General features: G+C 41.8%; 1 protein-coding gene across 1 annotated transcript in view; it reads left to right on the top strand.

Annotated features, from left to right (window-relative positions):
• tln1 (talin 1) overlaps positions 1-22,830 on the top strand; it is a 172,781-nt gene that overhangs the window by 115,816 nt on the left and 34,135 nt on the right. Inside the window, exons 40-49 of the mRNA XM_080017830.1 lie at positions 245-415; positions 1,909-2,157; positions 2,911-3,030; positions 3,619-3,765; positions 7,061-7,227; positions 8,734-8,917; positions 9,352-9,477; positions 19,296-19,412; positions 20,369-20,554; positions 21,143-21,250. Coding sequence (XP_079873956.1) covers positions 245-415; positions 1,909-2,157; positions 2,911-3,030; positions 3,619-3,765; positions 7,061-7,227; positions 8,734-8,917; positions 9,352-9,477; positions 19,296-19,412; positions 20,369-20,554; positions 21,143-21,250 — 1,575 coding nt within the window. The remainder of the gene's footprint in view (positions 1-244; positions 416-1,908; positions 2,158-2,910; positions 3,031-3,618; positions 3,766-7,060; positions 7,228-8,733; positions 8,918-9,351; positions 9,478-19,295; positions 19,413-20,368; positions 20,555-21,142; positions 21,251-22,830) is intronic.

Genomic DNA, 22,830 nt, shown 5'->3' with positions numbered 1-22,830 from the left:
ATCTGAATGGAAGTCACTCAATGGACTTTTTGAAATGGCCAGCAAAAAGGCCATTCTGGTAGTCCAATTAACTTAATGCGTTTAACTTGTGCGTTTAATCATAATTAAACCCACAAGTTTGCTTTTCAGCATCTTTCTGGGCTAAAAAAAAATATTTACACATTTACGTTTACAATGTTCATAGCATTTAGACATCTGTACCTCACAACCCCCAATCCATGTGTTGTTCATTTGTGATGGCCAGGTCTCACAGATGGCAAGCTACTTCGAGCCACTGATTATGGCCGCCATTGGTACAGCTTCTAAGATTCTCAACAGCCAGCAACAAATGGCTGTGTTGGACCAAACCAAAACACTGACCGAGTCCGCACTACAGATGCTCTATACATCCAAGGAGGCTGGAGGAAACCCCAAGGTAACACCCTCTAATTTTATTTATATATATATAAAGAAAAGGTTCATGGATGTGGTGAGGGAGGACATGCAGGTGGTTGGTGTAAGAGAGGAAGATGGGCAGAACAGAAGGTATTGGAGGCAGATGATCTGCTGTGGCGACCCCTAACGGGAGCAGCCAAAAGGTAAAGAAGAAGAAGATATATATATATATAGATATATATATATAGATATAGATATATATAAATATATATACATATATATCTATATATATATAGATATAGATATATACAAACAACACAGATTATTTGTTTGCCATTGCATCTAGGACAGAATTGTGTAGTTCAACTTCTCAACCTGCAATGCCACTTTTTAATAATTCTTTAATCATCAAGGACTGCTTGCAATAACTCTGTCCTATGGACGACCTGTGGGATGACGAGCCCAGCTTTGTTTTTTACACCAAACCGCCACCAATCCCTCTCTTTGGAGAAGGATTTTTCCATGTTTGGGTCCATAAACAAGTAATCATCATTGCCACTCCAAGAGAGGGTAATCACCATGAGTGAGACAAATATATATAGAACCAAACAACATGACAAATATGTAAATGCAAAAACATAAACATACAAATATCAGACAACAACATGTATAGATGAAATAGAGTTAATTAAGTCCAGGAAAATTGGAATAGCAATTCAGCACGTAGTCTCTTCCTGTGATAGCTATGGCAGTAAATAAGGGAGAAAAGGAGAGGGATATAATCAGGAGGGTGTTCAGAGGTGTGTGTGTTCGTGCATGCGTCCGTAAGCGTGCGCACGCGCGCACCCGTACATGGGATTTGTCCCGATTAGTTCTCGTGTATGAGGTCGGAATTATATTGTAGTGCCTCCAAGCAGCGGAAAAGGCCGTGCAGCCCCTCCTGAGTCCCGCAGCCAAATAGATATTCCACGACCGCCGGAAAGCCACTCGCACCCTGTCCTGCAGCCAGCTATTGTGTTCAGTCTAGAAAATATTGTGCGTAATCACCGGGTGCGTTGCATTGACATTTCACTGCATATATGTATGAAAGTATGGTTATGTATGTGACGAATAAACCTCTTGAATCTAGTGGTATGTGGCTCCATCTACTTGAGCTCTGCTTGAGCCACCCGGAGATCATGGTTGTAAACTCTAAATTCGCCCAAATTTTCCCACTATATAAAATCATAGATGGTTAGGTTTATGTAGGTTTTAGGTTTAAGATTAGGTATAAGGTTTTAAGTATTAGGTTAGATATGAGTATTTAGATATAAGATTAGAGATGGTTACCTTTTAGTTAGTGGTTTGATGTACGTATATTAAGTTGATAGGACTGATAGGAGTGTCCAAATATCGGAAGTCTTACCTATCATTCATTTGTTAATTTGTGGGATTTTGTGGGACATATCAATCACTCCCCATCTGAATCATATATCATGTATATGAAATGCATATTACAAATGAAGTTTTCCTTGCGCCCCCCCCTTCCTCCAGGCGGCCCATACCCAGGAGGCCTTAGAGGAATCCATCCAGATGATGAAGGAGGCAGTCGATGACCTCGGTGCCACGCTATCGGAAGTAGCCAGCGCTGCCGGCGCTGTCGGCGGCATGGTCGACTCCATCACGCAGGCGATTAACACAATGGAGGAGGCACCCGCGGGGGAGCCTGATGGAAATTTTGTCGACTACCAAACCACCATGGTTAAGACTGCCAAGGCCATCGCAGTTACTGTGCAAGAGATGGTAAGAGATAAGTCTTCCTTCCATATGAGCAAACAAGTACATTTCTCGTTGAATGACATAATTGCTGTAGCTTTCTTGATGAGCATAAGATCAAATATGTAGTGTACTTTTTATTTTGTGTAAAACTGTTAGTAACTGAAAGTTGCGATTCAGCAGCAATGGTAATTCCATACCAATAATAATTGTTTGTGTGAATTGTTCATGTGACTCCCCCCAGGAGTAGACTATTTTGAGCCCGACACTGGCTATGGATTGTTTCATCTTATAGAAGGATTGGTTGGCTATTTTTCAACCCAGACCTTATTAAAATGGTTCCCATCATTTATAATAGAACATATCATAAAACAACCTTGCTGAAAGCCTTTACTATTGAGAAACTTAAACACTTTGTTACAGCTTCTCACTGTACTTACAAAATATTTAAGCCTTCAAGAAATATTAAAACAAATCAGAAGCTGCAACAGAGTGGCAAGTTTTTTAATAGTAAAGTATGCCATAAACAGTTATAAATGATGGGAACCAATTCATTGAATAATTCCTTGGTTAAAATAGTCAACCTATCCTTTGAAACATGTTATTCAAACATTTTATGGAGAAAATTGCAAGCTTATTCTTGCAATCTTTTGACTTATTTTTAACAACATGATATAGAATCCTGGAGGGACTTAATGGTTTTAAAAGCAACTTTTATTAATATCATTTATTTATTTATTTATTTGTTTGTTTATTATTTGACATGTCCTACATTTCTAGGTGACCAAGTCTAATACCAACCCAGATGACCTGGGAGGTTTGGCAAACCAACTGACCAATGAGTTTGGGGAGCTAGCCACTGAGGCCAAATTTGCAGCCGTCACTGCTGAGAATCACGAAGTAAATATGAGTCCACCATACAAATATGAGTCCAACATATACTGCAAACCAGGGGTTCTCAACTGGTGCAAAATTGGGTCATGGGTCCATTTTGAGTGGACCCTGTGCATGTACATCCATTTCTTTGAATATCTTAATGTATATTTTGAAGTGTGCTAAATATCTTTTGTATCTGTGTTTTAAGCAGTGTTTAGCTGTCAACTCACGAACCTCAAGCATGTCACACCATCATGCAGTTTTATTTTGTTACCATTATCTCCTTGACCCTCTGCTTATTTGTTCATGCCTGCTTTCACATTGGTGTTTTAATTTCATGTATATTTTGTACACAACTACACGTACTACATATGTTGTGATTTTGTAACTTTCTCTTAAATCTTAATCACCATCATACAGTTGTTGGCCCAGTCAGATTAAAACAAAACAAATCTTTTGTGAAATAAATTGTAATTGTTGTAATCGTATGACATTTGACCAAGATCAGCTCACAACCACAGCTGTAAATGATACCACTGGCTTCGTTGATCAGAAGGGTTTTATTGTTCTGAGTTCATAAAAAATGTGTTTTACTAATGCTTGCTTTTCCAGATTGGCTCCCACATCAAGAAGCAAGTGGGTGAACTGGGATTCAGCTGCACCGGCCTGGTGACCAAAGCCGGAGCCCTGCAGTGCAGCCCAAATGACTCTTTTACCAAAAAGGAGCTTATTGAAAGTGCCCGCAAAGTCTCTGAGAAGGTGGGAGAACAATCGTGCAACTGTGCCAATGAAAATAGTTCCAAAATGAACTAAATATTGTATATACAGTATGTATGTATGTTGATATATATGCTTGTATGTATGTTTATATACAGTATATGTGTGTGTATGTATGTATGTGTGTGTGCATATATAGAGTGTGTGTGTGTGTGTGTGTGTGTGTGTGTGTGTGTGTGTGTGTGTGTGTGTGTGTGTGTGTGTGTGTGTGTGTGTGTGTGTGTGTGTGTGTGTGTGTGTGTGTGTGTGTGTGTGTGTGCACTCACGGCCACTTTATTAGGTACACCTTTTGAATTGCTTGTTCACACAAATAGCTAATCAGCCAATCACATGGCATGGAACATGAAAGCAGCAACTCATTGCATTTAGGCATGTAGACATGGTGAGGATGACTTGCTGAAGTTCAAACCGAGCATCAGAATGGGGAAGAAAGGGGATTTAAGGGACTTGGAACGTGGCATGGTTGTTGGTGCCAGATGGGCTGCTCTGAGTATTTCAGAAACTGCTGACCTACTGGGATTTTCACGTATAACCATGTCAAATCTCATCTGGACATTTTCTCAAAAGTATCCAGTGAGCGGCAGTTGTGTTAACGAAAATGCCTTGTTGATGTCAGAGGTCAGAGGAGAATGGGCAGACTGGTTCGAGAAGATAGAAAGGCAACAGTAACTCAAATAACCACTCGTTTCAACCAAGGCATGCAGAAAACCATCTCTGAATGCACAACACGTAGAACCTTGAAGCAGATGGGCTACTGCAGCAGAAGACCACACAGGGCGCAACTCCTGTCAGCTAAGAACAGGAAACTGAGCCTACAATTCGCACAGGCTCACCAAAAATGGACAAAAGAAGATTGGAAAAATGTTGCCTGGTCTGTGAGTCTCGATTTCAGCTGCAACATTCAGATGGTAGGGTCATAATTTGGTTTAAACAACATGAAAGCCTATATAGTTCTACTGGGAGACTTCAACGCTCACGTGGGCAACGATGGAGAAACCTGGAAGTGATTGGGAACAATGGCCTGCCTGATCTGAATCCGAGTGGTGCTTTGTTATTGGACTTCTGTGCTAGTCATGGATTGGCCATAACGAACACCATGTTAAGCATAGGGTGGCTCATAAGTGTACGTGGTACCAGACCACCTTAGGTCAAAGATCGGTGATCGACTTTGTGGTTGTGTCATCAGATCTGCGGCCGTATGTCTTGGACACTCGGGTGAAGAGAGGAGCAGAGCTGAGGGAAAACGTTGCTGGGGAGAAGTGGGCTTGGAGCTCCTTGCTCAGCCTGCTGCCACCGCGACCCAGCCCCGGATAAGAGGTGGAAAATGGATGGATGGATGGAACATGAAAGCATGGATCCAACCTGCCTTGTATCAAGGGTTCAGGCTGGTGGTAGTGGTGTAATGGTGTGGGGGATATTTTCTTGGCACACTTTGGGCCCCTTAGTACCAAATGAGCATGGTTAAAACGCCATAGCATACCTGAGTATTGTTGCTGACCATGTCCATCCCTTTTTGACCACAGTGTACCCATCTTCTGATGGCTACTTCCAGCAGCATAATGCACCATGTCACAAAGCTCAAATCATCTCAAACTGGTTTCTTGAACATGACAATGAGTTCTCTGTACTCCAATGGCCTCCACAGTCACCAGATCTCAATCCAATAGAGCACCTTTGGGATGTGGTGGAACGGGAGATTGGCATCATGGATGTGCAGTCAACAAATCTGCATGTTATCTTATCAATATCAATTATCTTGTCAATATGGACCAAACTCTCTGAGGAATGTTTCCACCACCTTGTTGAATCTATGCCACGAAGAATTAAGGCAGTTCTGAAGGCAAAAGGGTGTCCAACCCGGTATAAGCAAGGTGTACCTAATAATTTTTGTGTGTGTGTGTGTGTGTGTGTGTGTGTGTGTGTGTGTGTGTGTGTGTGTGTGTGTGTGTGTGTGTGTGTGTGTGTGTGTGTGTGTGTGTGTGTGTGTGTGTGTGTGTGTGTGTGTGTGTGTGAATCAGCCTCAACATTAAAACCACCTGCCTAATATTGTGTAGGTCCCCCTCGTTCCGCCAAAACAGCTCTGACCCGTCAAGGCACGGACTCCACAAGACCTCGAAAGGTGTCCTGTGGTATCTGGCATAAACATGTTAGCAGCAGATCCTTTAAGTCCTGTAAGTTGCGAGGTTTGGCCCCGATGGATCGGGCTTGTTGTTCCAGCACCTCCCACAGATGCTCGATCAGATTGAGAGCTGGGGAATTTGGAGTCCAAGTTAACACCTTCAACTCTTTGTCATATTCGTCAAATCATTCCTGAACAATTTTTGCAGTGTGGCAGGGCGCATTCTCCTGCTGAAAGAGGCCACTGCCATCAGGGAATACTGTTGCCATGAAGGGTGTACTTGGTCTGCAACAATGTTTAGGAAGGTGGTACATGTTAAAGTAACATCCACATGAATGCCGGGACCCAAGGTTTCCCAGCAGAACATTGAGCATAGTATCACACTGCCTCCACGGACTTGCCTTCATCCCATAGTGCGTCCTGGTGCCGTCTCTTCCCCAGGTAAACGATGCACACACACTCAGCCATCCACATGATGTGAAAGATAAAGTGATTCATAATACCAGGCCATCTTTTTTCATTGTTCCATGGTCCAGTTCTGACGCTCACGTGCCCATTGTAGGTGTTTTCGCGGTGGACAGGGGTCAGCATGAGCACTCTGACCAGTCTGCGGCTGTGCAGCCCCATACACAGCAAGCTGCAATGCACTGTGTGTTCTGGCACCTTTCTAACATTGCCAGCATTAGCCTTTCTAGCTGTTTGTGCTACAGTAGCTCTTCTGTGGGATCAGATCAGACAGGATAGCCTTCGCTTCCTAGAGCCTAGGGCGCCCATGACACTGTCGCCGGTTCACTGGTTGTCCTTCCTTGGGCCACTTTTGGTAGGTACTTATCACTGCATACTGGGAACACCCCACACGACCTGCCGTTTTGGAGATGGTCTCACCCAGTTGTCTAACCATCACAATTTGGCCCTTGTCAAAGTTCCTCAGATCCTCACGCTTGCCCATTTTAACTGCTTTCAACAAATCAACTTCAAGAACTGACTGTTCACTTGCTTAATATATCCCACCCCTTGACAGGTGCCATTGTAATGAGATGAGCAATGTTATTCATTTCACCTACCAGTGGTTTTAATGTGTTGCCTAATCAGTGTGTAAATATATATATGTATATATAACCGCCCACTCATGCTCAAGTTGAAACTCCTCCTAAACAGGTATCCCACGTGCTGGCCTCCCTCCAGGCTGGCAATCGCGGCACCCAGGCGTGCATCACAGCTGCCAGTGCTGTCTCAGGCATCATCGCTGATCTGGACACCACCATCATGTTTGCTACTGCTGGCACACTGAACAGGGAAAATTCCGAGACCTTCGCTGACCACAGGTACAAGGGAAAAAACCCTCACGAATATACCTCGCGTAGATGCAAAAAAAGCACAAAGAATTCTACCCTTCACTGTAATGCTCGTTGGAGTGTTAATTTCTTAAAGGGACACTCTATTTTAGGTGTTAAGTTAAGTATTTCTGAAAGAAATACTTTGAAGTGCTTCGCACTTACTGTGCGTGTTGTGAAAACTTCTTAAAATTGCCCACAGTGACGTCACGCCAGGTACTGCACTCTGAAACTGAAAACTACAGCTGTATAAAACAAACTGCCGGATTTGTGGAAAAAAGTTCCTCAGTAAATTCTCTGGGATAGGGAACGCTTCTAATCCCCATTTCCCACTGCGCCAAAAACCCGGTAACACTCGCTTACATCCGGCATTAATCATTAGTGGGAAAGGTAACATCCATGTTTCAGTCCCAGGTCAATTGACCCTGCAATGAGACAGGCGTTTTTATCGACTCCAGTTCCGATCAGCTCTGATGTAAACATGACACCCAGGTCACCTGCTAATTTTCGTTGCTGCGCAATGCGACGCGCGTCGAAGTTTCAGACATTGGTGCATAAGTAGACCGGAATATCCATGTATTATTTAATCATTTCATATCCAATATAGAATCCAAAATCAGAAGTTATTGACTTTTTTCCCGAATGGGGGACCATGAAATGTTTTGAGTTTGTCCCCACACTGAAAACGTGGACCACAGCGGAGAACCCCACACTCCCTGCCGGGCTCTGAGCCACTCCAGCACCACCCAAAGCCGGTCTCCGAACCGGAGGACCAGTCCGCGCATCTCACAGCGGGCACTGCGGGTGTGCGGTGCGGGCATGGATACTCCAAGCTGCTTTTTTATTACAAGTTTTACAGTTGTATGTCGCTGTTTGTTGAAGTTGCTGTCTCCTCTATTGTTTTTTTTTTTCCAGTCACACTGGACCCATGCAAGCCCCTTTTCCGGCATGTTTGTGGCGTTGAACGTGACACACCAGCGGAAAAAATAATGCATTACCAATGGCAAGGTGTCAGTCGCCTATTTTTAGCGGGTTAAAACTGACAGTCAGCCGCATTTTTATAAAAACAACAAAAAAAAAACAGGTAGACCCTGTGTAATTTTGGTATAAAAATGGGATAAAGTATACAGTAGTTTGTGTCCAGAAGTAGCGCTAGTTCAGAACAAGAGCGATTCCAACTCTATTGTCTTCAGGTATAGCTATTTTTTTTACCATTTTTTTATTTTTTATTATTTATTTTTAACAATTTCTTTAAAGAAATTGTTTTAAAAAATATATGAAATAACATAAAAATAGAAAACAAAAAAAATAGCTGTGTGTGTTGTCATTGGTTGATGTAACAGAGTAATTAGGAGCGCTTGTTTTTGTGGCAAATGATACCCCTACTGCAAATAATGCAGCAGAATTGTTTTCTTGAAGGAACGAGATTGCATTGTGTGAAACAAATTCACGATTATAATAAAAGCCCTACTCTATTACCTTTGTTACCCAAAACAGAGAGAACATCCTGAAAACAGCCAAAGCACTGGTGGAAGACACAAAGCTCTTAGTATCCGGGGCAGGGGCGAGCCAAGAGAAGTTGGCCCAGGCTGCACAGTCCTCGGTCATCACCATCACCAAGTTGGCTGACGTGGTGAAACTTGGAGCCGTGAGTCTAGGTGCCGAAGATCCAGAAACCCAGGTTTGTTTGATGCAAACTGCTAACATTACAGTTACAAGGGATGAGTCACTTCAGCCAATGTTATACAATTATCGCAATAAAGGAGAACATAATTTATCAAAATTGTCAACCATCACCTTGTAGATAATGAGAGATGACAAGAATTTTCGGGAGAAATATTTGGTTTTAAAGATTTCATTTTTCCTGTTTATTGATGTGCACTCTTCTTGACATGCACTTTTCTGTCAACATCTGCTGCTGTAACACCTGAGTTTCAGATCATATAAAGTGTATTCTTAAAAAAAAGAAATCTCAGGATACCAGGCAATTGCCGGACCAATTACATAAAGTTTTACCCAAAATAATAAACTCTGCTATCACGATGTGTAGATGAAACTTTGTGGTTGATCTCCTCATTCTGATGTGCCTTGTTTATGCTTGGATATGCTTTGTAGGTGGTTTTGATCAATGCAGTCAAAGATGTGGCCAAGGCTCTGGGTGACCTCATCAGCTCCACCAAGGCCGCAGCAGGGAAGCCTCATGATGACCCGGCGATGCTTCAGTTAAAGAGCTCTGCAAAGGTAGGTTCATCCTACAGAAGCTTCCTTTATGCATTGGGAAAGAATTAGACCTCTTCACTGTATCCACATTTTGTTACAGTATTAGTCATCAGTAGAGCTATCACAACTTTAACATAATCGGCTTATTGTAATTAGTTGAGCTGATCTTTATCATTTTGCAAAATTTACAGTGTCCATATTTATATGTTCATCCGAATTGTCCAAATTTACAAGGAAATTCGATCACGGGTAGAAATTAGGAATGTTGCAATAAAACGTATAATATATATTTAATATATACGTTGTTTTGTAATCATGTACCTCTCCCATGTATATCCAGAATATGAATACCTTATTGCGTGCAATGCTGAATATAATAATGGTCAGCAAATTCAGATTTTGACTGTTTAAATGCCTATAAATGGAAAATCTGATGATGAACTAATTTCAAGATTGAAGATTCAAGAGGTTTATTCGTCACATATAGAGACATACATTCATACATACAGTATATGCAGTGAAATGTCTTTGCAACCCACTCGGAGATTATGCACATTAAGTTCTCAAACCGAACATAATAGCTAACCTAATTTATACCTGGCTAACTAAGTGAAACTAACTGATTCCTAAAATGTAATGCAGTTAGTGAATAAAATAAAATAAGATTCAAGATCAAGATTCAAGATGTTCATATGTCACATACTTATACAGAAGATACGTTTATATATATATGCAGTGAAATCTCTTTGCAACGCACCCGGAGATTATGAACAATAGTTTCTAAACCGAACATAATAGCCAACCTAATTCCTACCTAGCTAACTAACCGAAACTGATTACTAAAACATAATGTAGTTAGTGAATACAATAATATAAATGAAATTAAAATAAAACAAGGCTCAATTAAGTAATAATAAATTAGACTCAAAAAGTTAATACAGAGTGTGGGTAAATGTGTTTATTACTTTCTACCTTCCCAATGTCTATTACAAAACATCTTTCATTTAATTCAATAATGAATCTAAAAGGCCCACCAGAATCTGATATCACTATCAATATAAGATAAGATAAAACTTCATCAAACCCGGAGGAAAATTCAGTCAATATCACTCTATCTTACTGCTTCCAATAGAAGACTTCACATCACTCAAATCCTGGCTTCTCTCCATTGGCTCCCAGTTTGGTTCAGAATCAATTTCAAGATTTTACTGATCACTTTTAAAGCACATCTGGGTCTGACTCCAAGCTACATAACAGATATGTTGATCCCATATGAGCCAGTGCACAGCCTCAGATCCTAAGGCGGGGCCCTTCTGGCTTTCCAAAGTCAAGACTTAAAACTAAAGGTGACCGCGCATTTTCTATCAGGACCCCTTGGCTTTGGAATGACCTGCCTGAGGAGATTCGGCTGGCAGAATAAAAACATTTGTATAGATCTGCTTTTAGGTGATGTCGCCCCCTTTGTTTACTTTTATAATTTTCTCTCTCTGTGTGTGTGTGTGTGTGTGTGTGTGTGTGTGTGTGTGTGTGTGTGTGTGTGTGTGTGTGTGTGTGTGTGTGTGTGTGTGTGTGTGTGTGTGTGTGTGTGTGTGTGTGTGTGTGTGTGTGTGTGTGTCTGTTTCATTGGCTTTTTCAATTTCATGAATGAATTAAATTCCTATTTATTCATGTTCCTTTGCCTTATAAATTCATTATCCGGGCACTGTTATTTCATCTGTCAAAGCACTTTGGAAACTGTTTTTAAAGTTGCCATTTAAATAAAGCTATTATTATTAATTGAGGTTCATTCCCCATGTTTATACCCAACATTTTCTGACTCGTTGCATCCAATATGGTTGCATCCAATATACGAGAGTCCAGTATGGCTGCCAAAATATCACTCAGTTGAGGTTTATACCATTCCATACATGGAGAAGTTGATGATATTGGGATATTACTTTTTGGGATATTTATTTACTTTTTCCTCTCTCCAGTTCTATACAATACCTTTTGGCCTAATAGAGTGCCGCAGGAATGAATCCCAAAACCCCCAAATAAGTTTTCGCACTTCTGTTTCCCTTGTCCTGAAGTCTTGTTTATTTTTATGGATTTTTTGTTAGATGCCTGAAATAAGGTTAACACAAGTTTAAGAGATTTTGACGTTTTGTTCTACGACATAAAATACCTCGGTAAATACCGCACTTATAAAAGGCGCTTGCTAACAAGTGGCTAAATGAGAGTACAGAAGTTGTCGGGACATTAAATGCCATCACGCTGAACACAGAAAACTCATCTACTCACTAGTCTGCATTTATAGCAGCAAGTTGTGTCGCTCGTGCCCTTGCAAGCTATTCTAACTCAAACTTTCCAGGATTTTGTAGAAGAGGTAAGCAAGCAAAATCAAATTACAAGTCGGAAGCTAAGTAGTGGTGACTTTTAAGTCATGCGACTGTGGTGTAGTTTGTTTATATCTCTCCAGAAATGTAACTTCACGTCGGGGCGGCCGCAAGAGCTGTGTTTGGTCCGCTTTTTCCGCGGCGTGTTTCCTGTTCATTTTCCGCAAAAGTGAAAAACAAAATGGAGCAGATCGAAGAGAGGCTCGCTGAGGGGTTTGAAAATATGTACATTTATATGACATCTTCTAATTATAATGACCAACAAATGACACTCAGTTAGTGGTGTGAAATATCCACGAACATTCATATTACGTCTGTTCTAAAATCACCAAAACACTAGATGGCAGTGTTCAGTCTGTCTAAATGCATAATCACTGAAGCAGAACCATGAACACAAGCACTGGCATACACACTCAGGGGGTACCTACAGTGGAAGTCTTCATGCCAGATTGAAGCAGGTCCAGGCCGTTTTTAGATTGAGAAGGTGTGTGTTGAAGTAGAGTGGAAGGGGGAGATGGGATGGGAGGAGACAAAATGGTGGTCAGATACAAAGAGAGGGGTGACAGAAAAGTTGGTAGTGGAGCAAGATCTTGTGAAAGATCAAGCCTTGTGAGATCCCAACCTTGCGAGTCGGAGGTGAGGGAGGGAGACAGGAAGGTCAAAGTTGTGGAAGTCGAGGAAGGTAAGAGATTGCCGTTTCTCTGGTTGGATGTTGAAGTCTCCCAGGAGGATGAGTTGAAGTGCCGTCTTTTGGAAAGAAGGTGAGGAGGACGTCCATCTCATTGAGGAAGTTGCTGGGCTGCCCAGGGGGGTGATAGATCACTATGTAAAATGTGACAGGATGAGATACAGACACGGTGTGGAATTTGAATGTGGCAGTGTGGGGTGTTATAAGTCAACTTAGGTGAAATGAGAATCAGGTGCCCCCTCTGCAGCTGGTAGGCCTGTGGGTGTGAGAAAATGAGTACAAACATAGGCATCCAGTTGACCCTGTTCTCCCAACTAGAAGATTTTGACTTCACTGACTATCTTGCTGTCTTTCCCAGCAACCACTCCCAACATGCAAGCCAAAAACCTGATCACGAAGATGGTGCCTCATACGGTCGCCTCGGTGTGTCGGTGCGGGTTATGTCTTATTTTGTTTGTTAATTTCGTTTTTTGTGACAATTCTGGGAGCTAGTACACCAGAGAAGAGCTCATGAACATTTGGGCTACAATCCCTGTGGATTTATCTCCCACTTTCATCACCACATCCGTGGAATTACTGAACATTCTGGTCAAAGGTGCGCTCACCCTTGTGCACACAGTGAAACGCCAGAGGAGAGGGAGACGCGCCGGTGCACTTGTGCGCCTCCGCTGATGCGGACATCGCACACCGTGACCTGGAATATTTCTCTCTAACATACATTCACTGGGACACAAACTGGATGAACTTCAACTACTGTTGGGGAAGAACAGAGACTTTTCTTCATCGTTTTGTGCTTCATGGAGACGTGGCTGAGTGGAACGATACCGGACTCTGCGTTGCAACTGGCAGGCTTCCAACTCTTCAGAGCGGATCGGGACACTGAACTCTCCGACGGCAAAACGAAAGGTGAAGGTTTGTGTTTTTACACTAACAGTAGCTGGTGTAATGACGGGACATTGATCCTACAGCACTGTTTTCCTGATCTGGAATCTTTCTTCATTAACTGCAAACCCTTCTATTCTCCCTGTGAGTTTGTTTCATTCATACTAGTTGGGGTTTACATACCACCACAAGCCAACGTGCAGGACGCACAGCGCATGCTAGCCGACCAGATATGGTGTGTGGAACGGACAAACCCAGACTCCCTAGTTATTGTCCTTGGCGACTTTAACAAAGGAAACCTCAGCCATGAACTCCCCAAATATAGACAGTTTGTTAAATGCCCCACCAGAGAGGAGAATACTTTGGACCACTGTTTCACCACAGTAAGCAGTGCCTATCATGCTGTCCCCCGAGCTGCATTGGGACACTCTGACACTCTGAATTAAAGCTGTGTAAACCTGTGGTGAGGAAATTCAAGAAGTGGACCAGTGAAGCTGTGGAGGATCTTCAGGCGTGCTTGGACTGCATAGACTGGGACGTTTTCAGGACTGCCACCAACAGTCTAGATGAGTACACAGAGGCTGTGACATCATACATCAGCTTCTGTGAGGAGAGCTGTGTACAATCACGCACCAGGGTGAGTTATAACAATGACAAGCCCTGGTTCACCGCTAAACTCAGACAGCTATGGTTAGAGAAGGAAGAGGCATTTAGGAGTGGGGACAGAGACATGTTTAAAGTGGCTAAGTACAGGTTTAGCAAAGAGGTGCGAGTTGCTAAACGACTGTACTCAAAGAAACACCAGTTTTCAGCCAATGACTCTGCCTCTGTCTGGAAAAGGTTCAGACAAATCAAACGAACCTCAAACCAAAAACACCTCACTCCATCAACAACTCTCCCCTGGCCAACGACCTGAACAACTTCTACTGTCGCTTTGAAAGACAATGGGACAGTCCTGACACCATCCCCCTTGACACCTTCCACCACCCCCAGCCCTCCAGCTCCACCTCCCCCACCACAGCAAGAGACTGGACCTCTTCACAGATACTCTAGCCCCCCCCCACCACTGTGATGACTCTTTCGATCCTGGAGAGGGACGTCAACAGGCTTTTCAAGAGGCAGAACCCCCGCAAAGCAGTCAGACCAGACTGTCTCTCCATCCACCCCGAAGCACTGTGCTGATCATCTGTCTCCGGTGTTCAGACATTTTCAACACCTCACTGGAGACATGCCATGTACCATCATCCCAGTCCCAAAGAAGCCAAGGACCACAGCACTTAATGATTATAGACCCATCGCCCTGACCTCTGTGGTGATGAGGTCTTTTGAACGCCTTGTGCTTTCCCACCTCAAATCCATCACAGACCCTCTCCTGGACCCCCTGCAGTTTGCCTACAGAGCGAACAGGTCTGTAGACGATGCAGTAAACTTGGCCCTCCACTTCATCCTCCAGCACCTGGACTCCTCAGAAACCTACACCAGGATCCTGTTTGTGGATTTCAGCTCCGCCTTCAACACAATCAAGACAACACAACACAACACCACCTGCAGGTGGATCACAGACTTTGTCTGTCTGACAGGAAGCAACAAGTGATGCTGGGAAAACAATTCTGACTCAAGGACCATCAGCACAAGTTCCCCTCAAGGCTGCGTTCTTTCTCCTCTGCTCTTCTCCCTGTACACCAACAGCCGCACCTCCAGCCATCAGTCTGTCAAGCTCCTGAAATTTGGGCTCATCTCTGGTGGGGATGAGTCCCCCTACAGGTGGGAGCTTGACCATCCGGTGACTTGGTACAGCCAGAACAACCTGGAGCTCAGCGCTGTGAAGACATTGGAGATGGTTGTGGACTTCAGGAAGAATGCAGCCCCACTCACCCCCATCACCCTGTGTGACTCCCCAGTCGACTCTGTGGAGTCCTGCCGCTTCCTGGGAACCATCATCTCCCCGGACCTCAAGTGGAAGCTGAACATCAGCTTCATCATCAAGAAAGCCCAGCAGATGACGTACTTCCTGCGGCAGCTGAGGAAGTTCAGCCTGCCAGAGACGATGATGGTGCACTTTTACACCTCCATCTATGAGTCCATTCTCAGCTCCTCCATCACCATCTGGTACGCTGCTGTAACCACCAAGGACAAGGGCAGACTGCAGTGTGTCATTCGCTCTGCTGAGAAGGTGATTGGCTGCAATCTGCCATCCCTCCAGGACCTGTACGCCTCCAGGACCCTGAGGTGTGCTGGTAAGATTGTCGCTGACCCCTCCCACAAAGGACACAAACTGTTTGAAACACTTCCCTCTGGCAGGAGGCTGTGGTCCAACAAGGCCAAAACCTCTCGCCACAAGAACAGTTTCTCCCATCTGCAACTGGCCTCATCAACAAGGCCTCTCCATTACGCCTTAAATTGAATGGGTATGTCAATGCGTTACATTAACGCACATTCCTGATTCTTCTGGACTTTTATCTGTGAACTTTGCACATACTGTTACACTTTAAACTGAACATGTTACAGAAATTTATGGGTCGCTTTAATCTGCAGTTTGTCAATCGGTGGTCTTAAATAAAATGGCGGTCAGACGTTGGTTTTACAGATCAGGGTCAGATCAGAGATGTGCTCAGGAGCAGCTCTCCGAGTCGAACAGTTTATTTTCAGGGAGTCAGAGAATATATGGTCAGTATGACATCACCGATACAGAGAATATACAGTCAGCTTGACCTCACAGGTGCAGAAAATAATTGGTCAGGCCAAGATAAGAAAAGCTTTGAGGATGGGGCAAGCTTTTTGGCAGGAACCCAAGGGAGGACACAATCTAAAAGGTTTGTGAAAGAATTTACCCTGTGTGCTGAAATAAGTGTGTGACTGGAAGCTACATGAAGTTGTATTCTTCATTATGTGTGTGCATATATTTTTATGTGATTACATGGATTTAGATATATTGCTACAAACATTTGCACATTCATATACAAATTGTACAGCTTTGTTAAAAAAAAAAGAAACATCCTTAATTTACATATTCTTATATATTTTACTTATATTATACTTATTGTTTTACATTTGTTTCATGTATGCACCGAAGGACAAATTCCTTGCTCGTCTAAACTTACTTGGCAATAAAGACTATTCTGATTCTGATTCTAAAACTGACAGGCTCAGCAGGCTGGACCCAACCCAAACACCTCCAAAACACAACTGATGTACATTAACCCCACCCTAACACCCTAGCATCCATCCTTTTAATTTGGGAGTCACTTGAGTTTGTGGAAAACACCTACCTTCACAGCTTCATTAGGCCATCTCATAAAAGACATCAAAGCAAGGCTGGTAAAGGCTCATGTGAACTTTGAAATTATATCCACCTTCTCCAAACAGTTTTCAATCCTGAGGTCCAAGTAGTACAGCCTTGGGCTTGTACAACAGCAATGTCAAATCTGTTCGACTGTATGGTTCAGGGAGTTGGCAAGTGATCGAAACTGACATGAGAAAGGTGTAAGTTTTACAATTGATCTCACAATGAATATGCAGTGTTTTGGCCAACATCTCTAACCACCTGCTGTACAAGGAACCATGACAGTATTTCTAAATAATGACATTAACTTAATTATGTCAATCACACACGCATTTGAGATGGCTGGGCAATTTGCTGAGTATTGAGAAAGACCACATTCTGTGAGTCGCCTTAAGATGGACGCCAACAGGCAAAAGAAAACCAGGATACTCCAAAATCACCTCGCACAGAACTTTGCCTGAGGAGCTGACCAAGACGAACCTGTCAAGAGTAGGGGTGTCACGATTCCAATTCGAAATCGATCAAAATGAGCGTTCGATTTCAAACTTTTAAATCACAAGCTGGTTCGCCAATTGTCCTCGAATTTTTGTGGTTAATATTGTCCGACATGGGGGGGGGTTACTGTTTTCCAAATCGTAGAGGGACCAGTCTGTACCTGCACTGCCGCCAGGGTGTGCCCTGCAGAAGTTTCGCTTTCTTACTTTGCGTGCTTGAAAATGGTGACATGCCGTAAGATTCGGCTGGTCTCACGAAAACCCACGGGGCAATGAAAGATCCCATGAATCGGAATGAAAGATCCCATCCTGGCCGGTGCGCGTGGGGGCTCAGGCACACCACCACCACCTCTGCCGGGTCGGTCAGGTGTATAGTTACTCATTTATATATTTACATTTATTTATATATTTATTGCCCTTTTTATTTATTTCATAGGCATATTTATTTTTATTTGCGTGCTATGTCCACATACATCCTCTTTGCTCGGAAATGGATAAGCTGCGTGCGCTACTGTTCCGCCTGTTGCTCTCCGGCGCGGGGGGTGAGGAATGGGATTGCACCGAGTGACTTCTGCTGGACTGTCCCTTGCCCCATCTATTCCAGCATTATCATGACGTGTGAAAAGGCGCAAGATTGACATTTTTCCTGAATGGAGCTACCAGTAATTTTTTTTTAATTAATTTACCGGGAGCTATGCGTGAAAGGGGCTTAGCTGTCAGTGCTGAAAAATAATACATACTGTATGTTCGATGTATCAAAAATCTGATAGTGACCTTAAAATCAAGAGTCAAATAAAATCGTGGATTTGGAAAATCGTAACACCCCTATTCAAGAAGAGAGGCTCAACATGCTGCCAAGGACGGCACATGATGTAGTCGTAGTCGTAGTCTTATGTTCCATAGGGGATGAAGAGGAGAAAGTAATATTACATCCAGCATTGGCTGTAATGAGGCCAAAGGGTCTAAAGTAAAACAACTCCCAATATCATCAACCTTTCCATATTGAGATACATAAACCTCAACTGAATGACATTTTGGAAGTCACATTGGATTCTGCATTCATTCATCCAATGTTTAATGCAATCAGATGTTCTGTATTAATATAGGGAAGGTACTCAATATCAAAATAACTCCCAATAACATATCAACCTTTCCATGTAAACCTCAATTGAGTGATATTTTTACAGCCATATTGGATTCTGGCAGCCATAACCTCCAAATTGGTGATATTTTGGCAGCCATATTGGCAAAATCTGAGATGAGTCCCTCATTAAATTGCAAGAGGGTCAGCCCAAGAATCCAGAATACACTGGAAAAAACTGTGACCAATTAAAAGTCAGTTTGTCTGTATCTGGGCCCTCTCTTAAAGTACCTTGTTTAAACATAAGTCATTATAATGAGATCAACCCAAGCATATGGCTTCTACATTCATTTTATTTCACCGTACTCCCAGGGCTTCAGTGTTATTATGGGTTCATTGTGTTTGTTTTTTGTCTTCATCTTTTTCTTCACCTTTTCTTCTTCTTTTTTTTTCTAGCCTGTACAGCTGTAACCCTATTGTTATTATGCTGGTTTCCTCTTATTATTGTTTTGCTTCAGATTTTCTTGCACAAATGCCAGTAAAATGGAAAATTATAGAGAAATTACATTTCACATTTTGCATACATTCACTTGAAAGTTCTTCTCATATCAAGCTTTTCCAGGTCAGCCTAATGGTGGTGCTATAAGTTCAAAATTCACTTGGACATGCTTCTCAAATCAAAATGATCAAACTGTAATTTGCTTTTAACATATCTTTAATGTTTAATATAAACCTATTGAACATATTGAATATCTCAGTAAATCTCTGGCCACCTCACATCATAAGATTTAAAAGGTCTAACTTTAGGTTTCACTAGTCTATGTTGGCTTGAGTCCCGAGTTCGCAGTATCGCAGTTATGATATAAAAATGGAATGATAAAAAAAGATATATTCATATACTATATAGTTTATTCTAGACAAATTGGTCAGAAGTTTACAGTTTATTACCAGCTCGTTGTTGACAATTTATTTTTCCATCCATGAGTAAAAACAAGAATGCTTTTTAATTCAAACTTTGCCTTCCATGTCACCTTAGGTTATGGTCACAAATGTCACCTCGCTTCTGAAGACCGTGAAGGCAGTGGAAGATGAGGCTACAAAGGGCACCAGGGCACTGGAAGCCACCATTGAACATATCAAACAAGAGCTGGCCGTGAGTAACAATATCAATGAGTTCACATCTTTTTTTCCCCCGTACTTTTATTATTATTTTGACAAACAAAGGATTTATTAATCAAACAGGTAAAACAGAATGAAATACCAAAAACAATGTTTGTTTCCACTTTATTTGGATGACCCTCTGTTAACACTCAACGCAGTGTAAATTGACTATAAGTTGGCTTACAACTGAGTAAATGATAATACTAGTGTTCATACATAATTCTAAAAACTGACAGTTGATATCCGTTTTATAATTGAGTGAGTGTGAATCGGACAGTATTAGGTTCGCGTTTGATACATTTATGTATTAGAATAGAGATGGTTTAGTTCGAGTTTTAGGCTAGAGATGGTCAAGTTAAGGTATGAGGTTAGAGATGGTTAAGAACTGGTATTGGGCTAAAAATGTATAAAATTTTGTGACTACGGTTAGAAAAGGTTATGTTTAGGTATAATGTAAAAAATGTTTAAGTTTAGGTTTTAATTAAAAAATGGTTAAGTTAAGGTATTAAGTATTAGGGTAAAGATGGTTAAATTTAGGTCAGAGGTTATTTAGTTTACATATTATGTTTGGGTTAGGGTGCATGGAGCCAATCCTGGAGTGGAGTTGACTCACTGTGGCCATGCAAAGTGCTATGTTTGTGTCTGATTACAGTCACCAACGTGATGGGTCAGAAACATTTATTTACTTTTTTTTGTGATGCCAGCACGTTTCCTAACGTTACTGTTAGTAGTATATGATTTAGTTTGTCTTTGCATGCAGGGACATCCACCATAGTGAGAGTCCCCTGCACTCCACAGGATCCACTCCATGCATACACTCCAAATGTATTATTTAAGAGTTATTGAGGGAGTCCCCAGTGTGAGTTTAGTACTAACATCCAAAATTAATTCAAACATTGATATCCAAATCACGTGTCACCAAAGGTTTTTTAATTTTCTTTGGCTCAGGTATTCCGCAGCTCTGACCCCCCACCGAAGACCGCCACCCCAGAGGAGTTTATCCGCATGACCAAAGGCATCACCTTGGCTACTGCTAAAGCAGTGGCTGCAGGAAACTCGTGTCGTCAAGAGGACGTTATAGCCACAGCCAACCTGAGCAGAAGAGCCATAGCTGACATGCTGCACTCCTGCAAGGTTAGGACAGAAAGACCTTCTTGTGACTTGATGAGCTAAAGTGTAGATTTGATATCTAAAACAGATTTTCTTTGGATTGTGGTTTTTCATTATTATGTTTTTTAAGCTAAACTGGAAAAGTTCAGACACTAGAGGGACCCTCTGGTCATAAGACGCAAGAATTTCTGATAGCAACTTAGTTCTAAAGTTATGTTTTATGACAGAAATAAGTCATGAATAAATGTATTTATCATTATATGATGTTCTATTTTATAAAAATACATTTTCATTGTTTTATTTAACTATCTGTGATAATTTCTTCTATAATTATTTTGAATGATGCTTTCACTGGATTGCCATTTTCTAAAATGCTTTTATGATGCCATTGCACATTATTGCTATACTGCTGCTATTACATGTACATACTTACTTTAGGGTAATACTACTCCATGTTAACTCTGTGGATATATGTGTACATGTAAATGTTTATTTTTATTTTAATGTCCGTCTTCTTATCCCTTTCTAGAATGTTTTTGCCCTTTTTTGCTGCTGTGACTCCTGAACCCCACGGGGATTAATTGAGTTTTATCTCATCTTCTGTCCGTTCAGCAAGCTGCCTACCACCCTGAGGTCAACAAGGATGTACAGATTAGAGCACTACGCTATGGCAATGAATGTGCTACTGGCTACCTTGGCCTACTGGAGCATGTGTTAGTGGTAAGAGTCCCCCGCTAATTTTATTTCACGTTTTGTTTCAAATTAATAATAATAATGTAGCGAGGAAAAATGTCCAGAAAGATTTTAATATTTTTCTTTAAATAGTTGACAAGTGTTATTGTTTTGTAAATAGTGGGGCTTGGGCCTTCAGAATCCAGAAACAAAATGTTTTTTTTGTCTTAACTAAGCCTGATTAATAGTAATAACATAATAACATGCTTGGTATGAAAACGAAAGCTTATCATAGTCAAACAGCCGAATGTTTTTGTTCTGTTTTGTTCTATTACAATCATTTTGGCTATGTCATTTTAGACTACATAAAATAAAATAAAAGGGGAATGGGGTAGTGGTTAGCCAACGAACAGAGATGGAATAATGCCGTCCTCACAGAAAAAGATACATTTCCATATTAAATATAAGAAGAAATAAAGACATCACTGTATTAGAAGCCCCAAAAAAAATTGAGGCCGAATGGAAAATAATTAACATATGACATCTGTAGAAGGTGCCCCCTTTGGCCCCACAGCATGCGCGCGCCACAAAATTCTATACAGGTGTATGCCACCCTCCCATGCATACCTGTATACCACCCAACCTGCCCTCCAATGCTGCCAACTCACTTCAACCCAACTCGGCCCCATTGACAAAGCATTAGTCGGGGGTCTGGTGGGCACTGAGATGGAGACGTCTTTATTACATTACATTACATTTTATTTAGCTTTTATCCAAAGCGACTTTCAATTGTTCAAACACCGACGGACGCAGCCATCAGGAGAAATTAGGGGTTAGGTGTCTTGCTCAAGGACACTACAGCATGCTAGCAGGAGGAGCCTGGGATCCAACCAGCAACCTTTAGATCACTAGACCACCAGCTCTACCGCCTGAGCTACCATCCCCTTTATTCTTGCATTCTGGGGAATTTTTATGCAGGTAAATCTCAAAATAACGATCCAATAAAATGCATTATTTTAAACGAATCTAGCTTTCCTCAAGTAAACTAATCTTACCTGAGCCCTTGGGGAAAGTAACAAATGTATTTGCTAAGCCGAGCCCGGAGTGGCCCCCATCCCTGCAAAAGGAGCGCAAATTGAAAAAATAATCCGCGATTTCAGTGACATCTAGTCTGACATGATCGGAGAGCGTCCCTCGGTCCGCTCCAAACGTCCCCGCATACAACCACAGAGCACAGATTCGGGAACTTTTTGGACTGTTCTAAAACGACAATGATGATTATCTTATTTATTTAAATGTATATAATGTATACACCAACATTAAAACCACCACTAATACACTGCGTTCCAAATTATTATGCAAATTATGTTTTTCTCTGATTTTCCTAAATAGTCGATGCAAATGACAGTCAGTATAATTTTCAAGTTGTCAACCGTTAGGGTATAATTCAAATGTTATTGAACAAAACTCCCAATGATAACAGTATTTTTTTTCAAAAGTAAAAAACTCAAAATGCACTGTTTCAAATTATAAGGCACAACAGAGTTTCAAAGCATTTTATAGGTTGTAAATAACTGAAAATGGTCATTTGTTGAATTTGCAGCATTAGGAGGTCATATGTACTGAAA

The sequence above is a fragment of the Zeus faber genome (assembly GCF_960531495.2).
Source record: "Zeus faber genome assembly, chromosome: 17".
Taxonomy (NCBI): Eukaryota; Metazoa; Chordata; class Actinopteri; order Zeiformes; family Zeidae; genus Zeus; species Zeus faber.
This window is presented reverse-complemented; position numbering and strand designations above follow the sequence as displayed.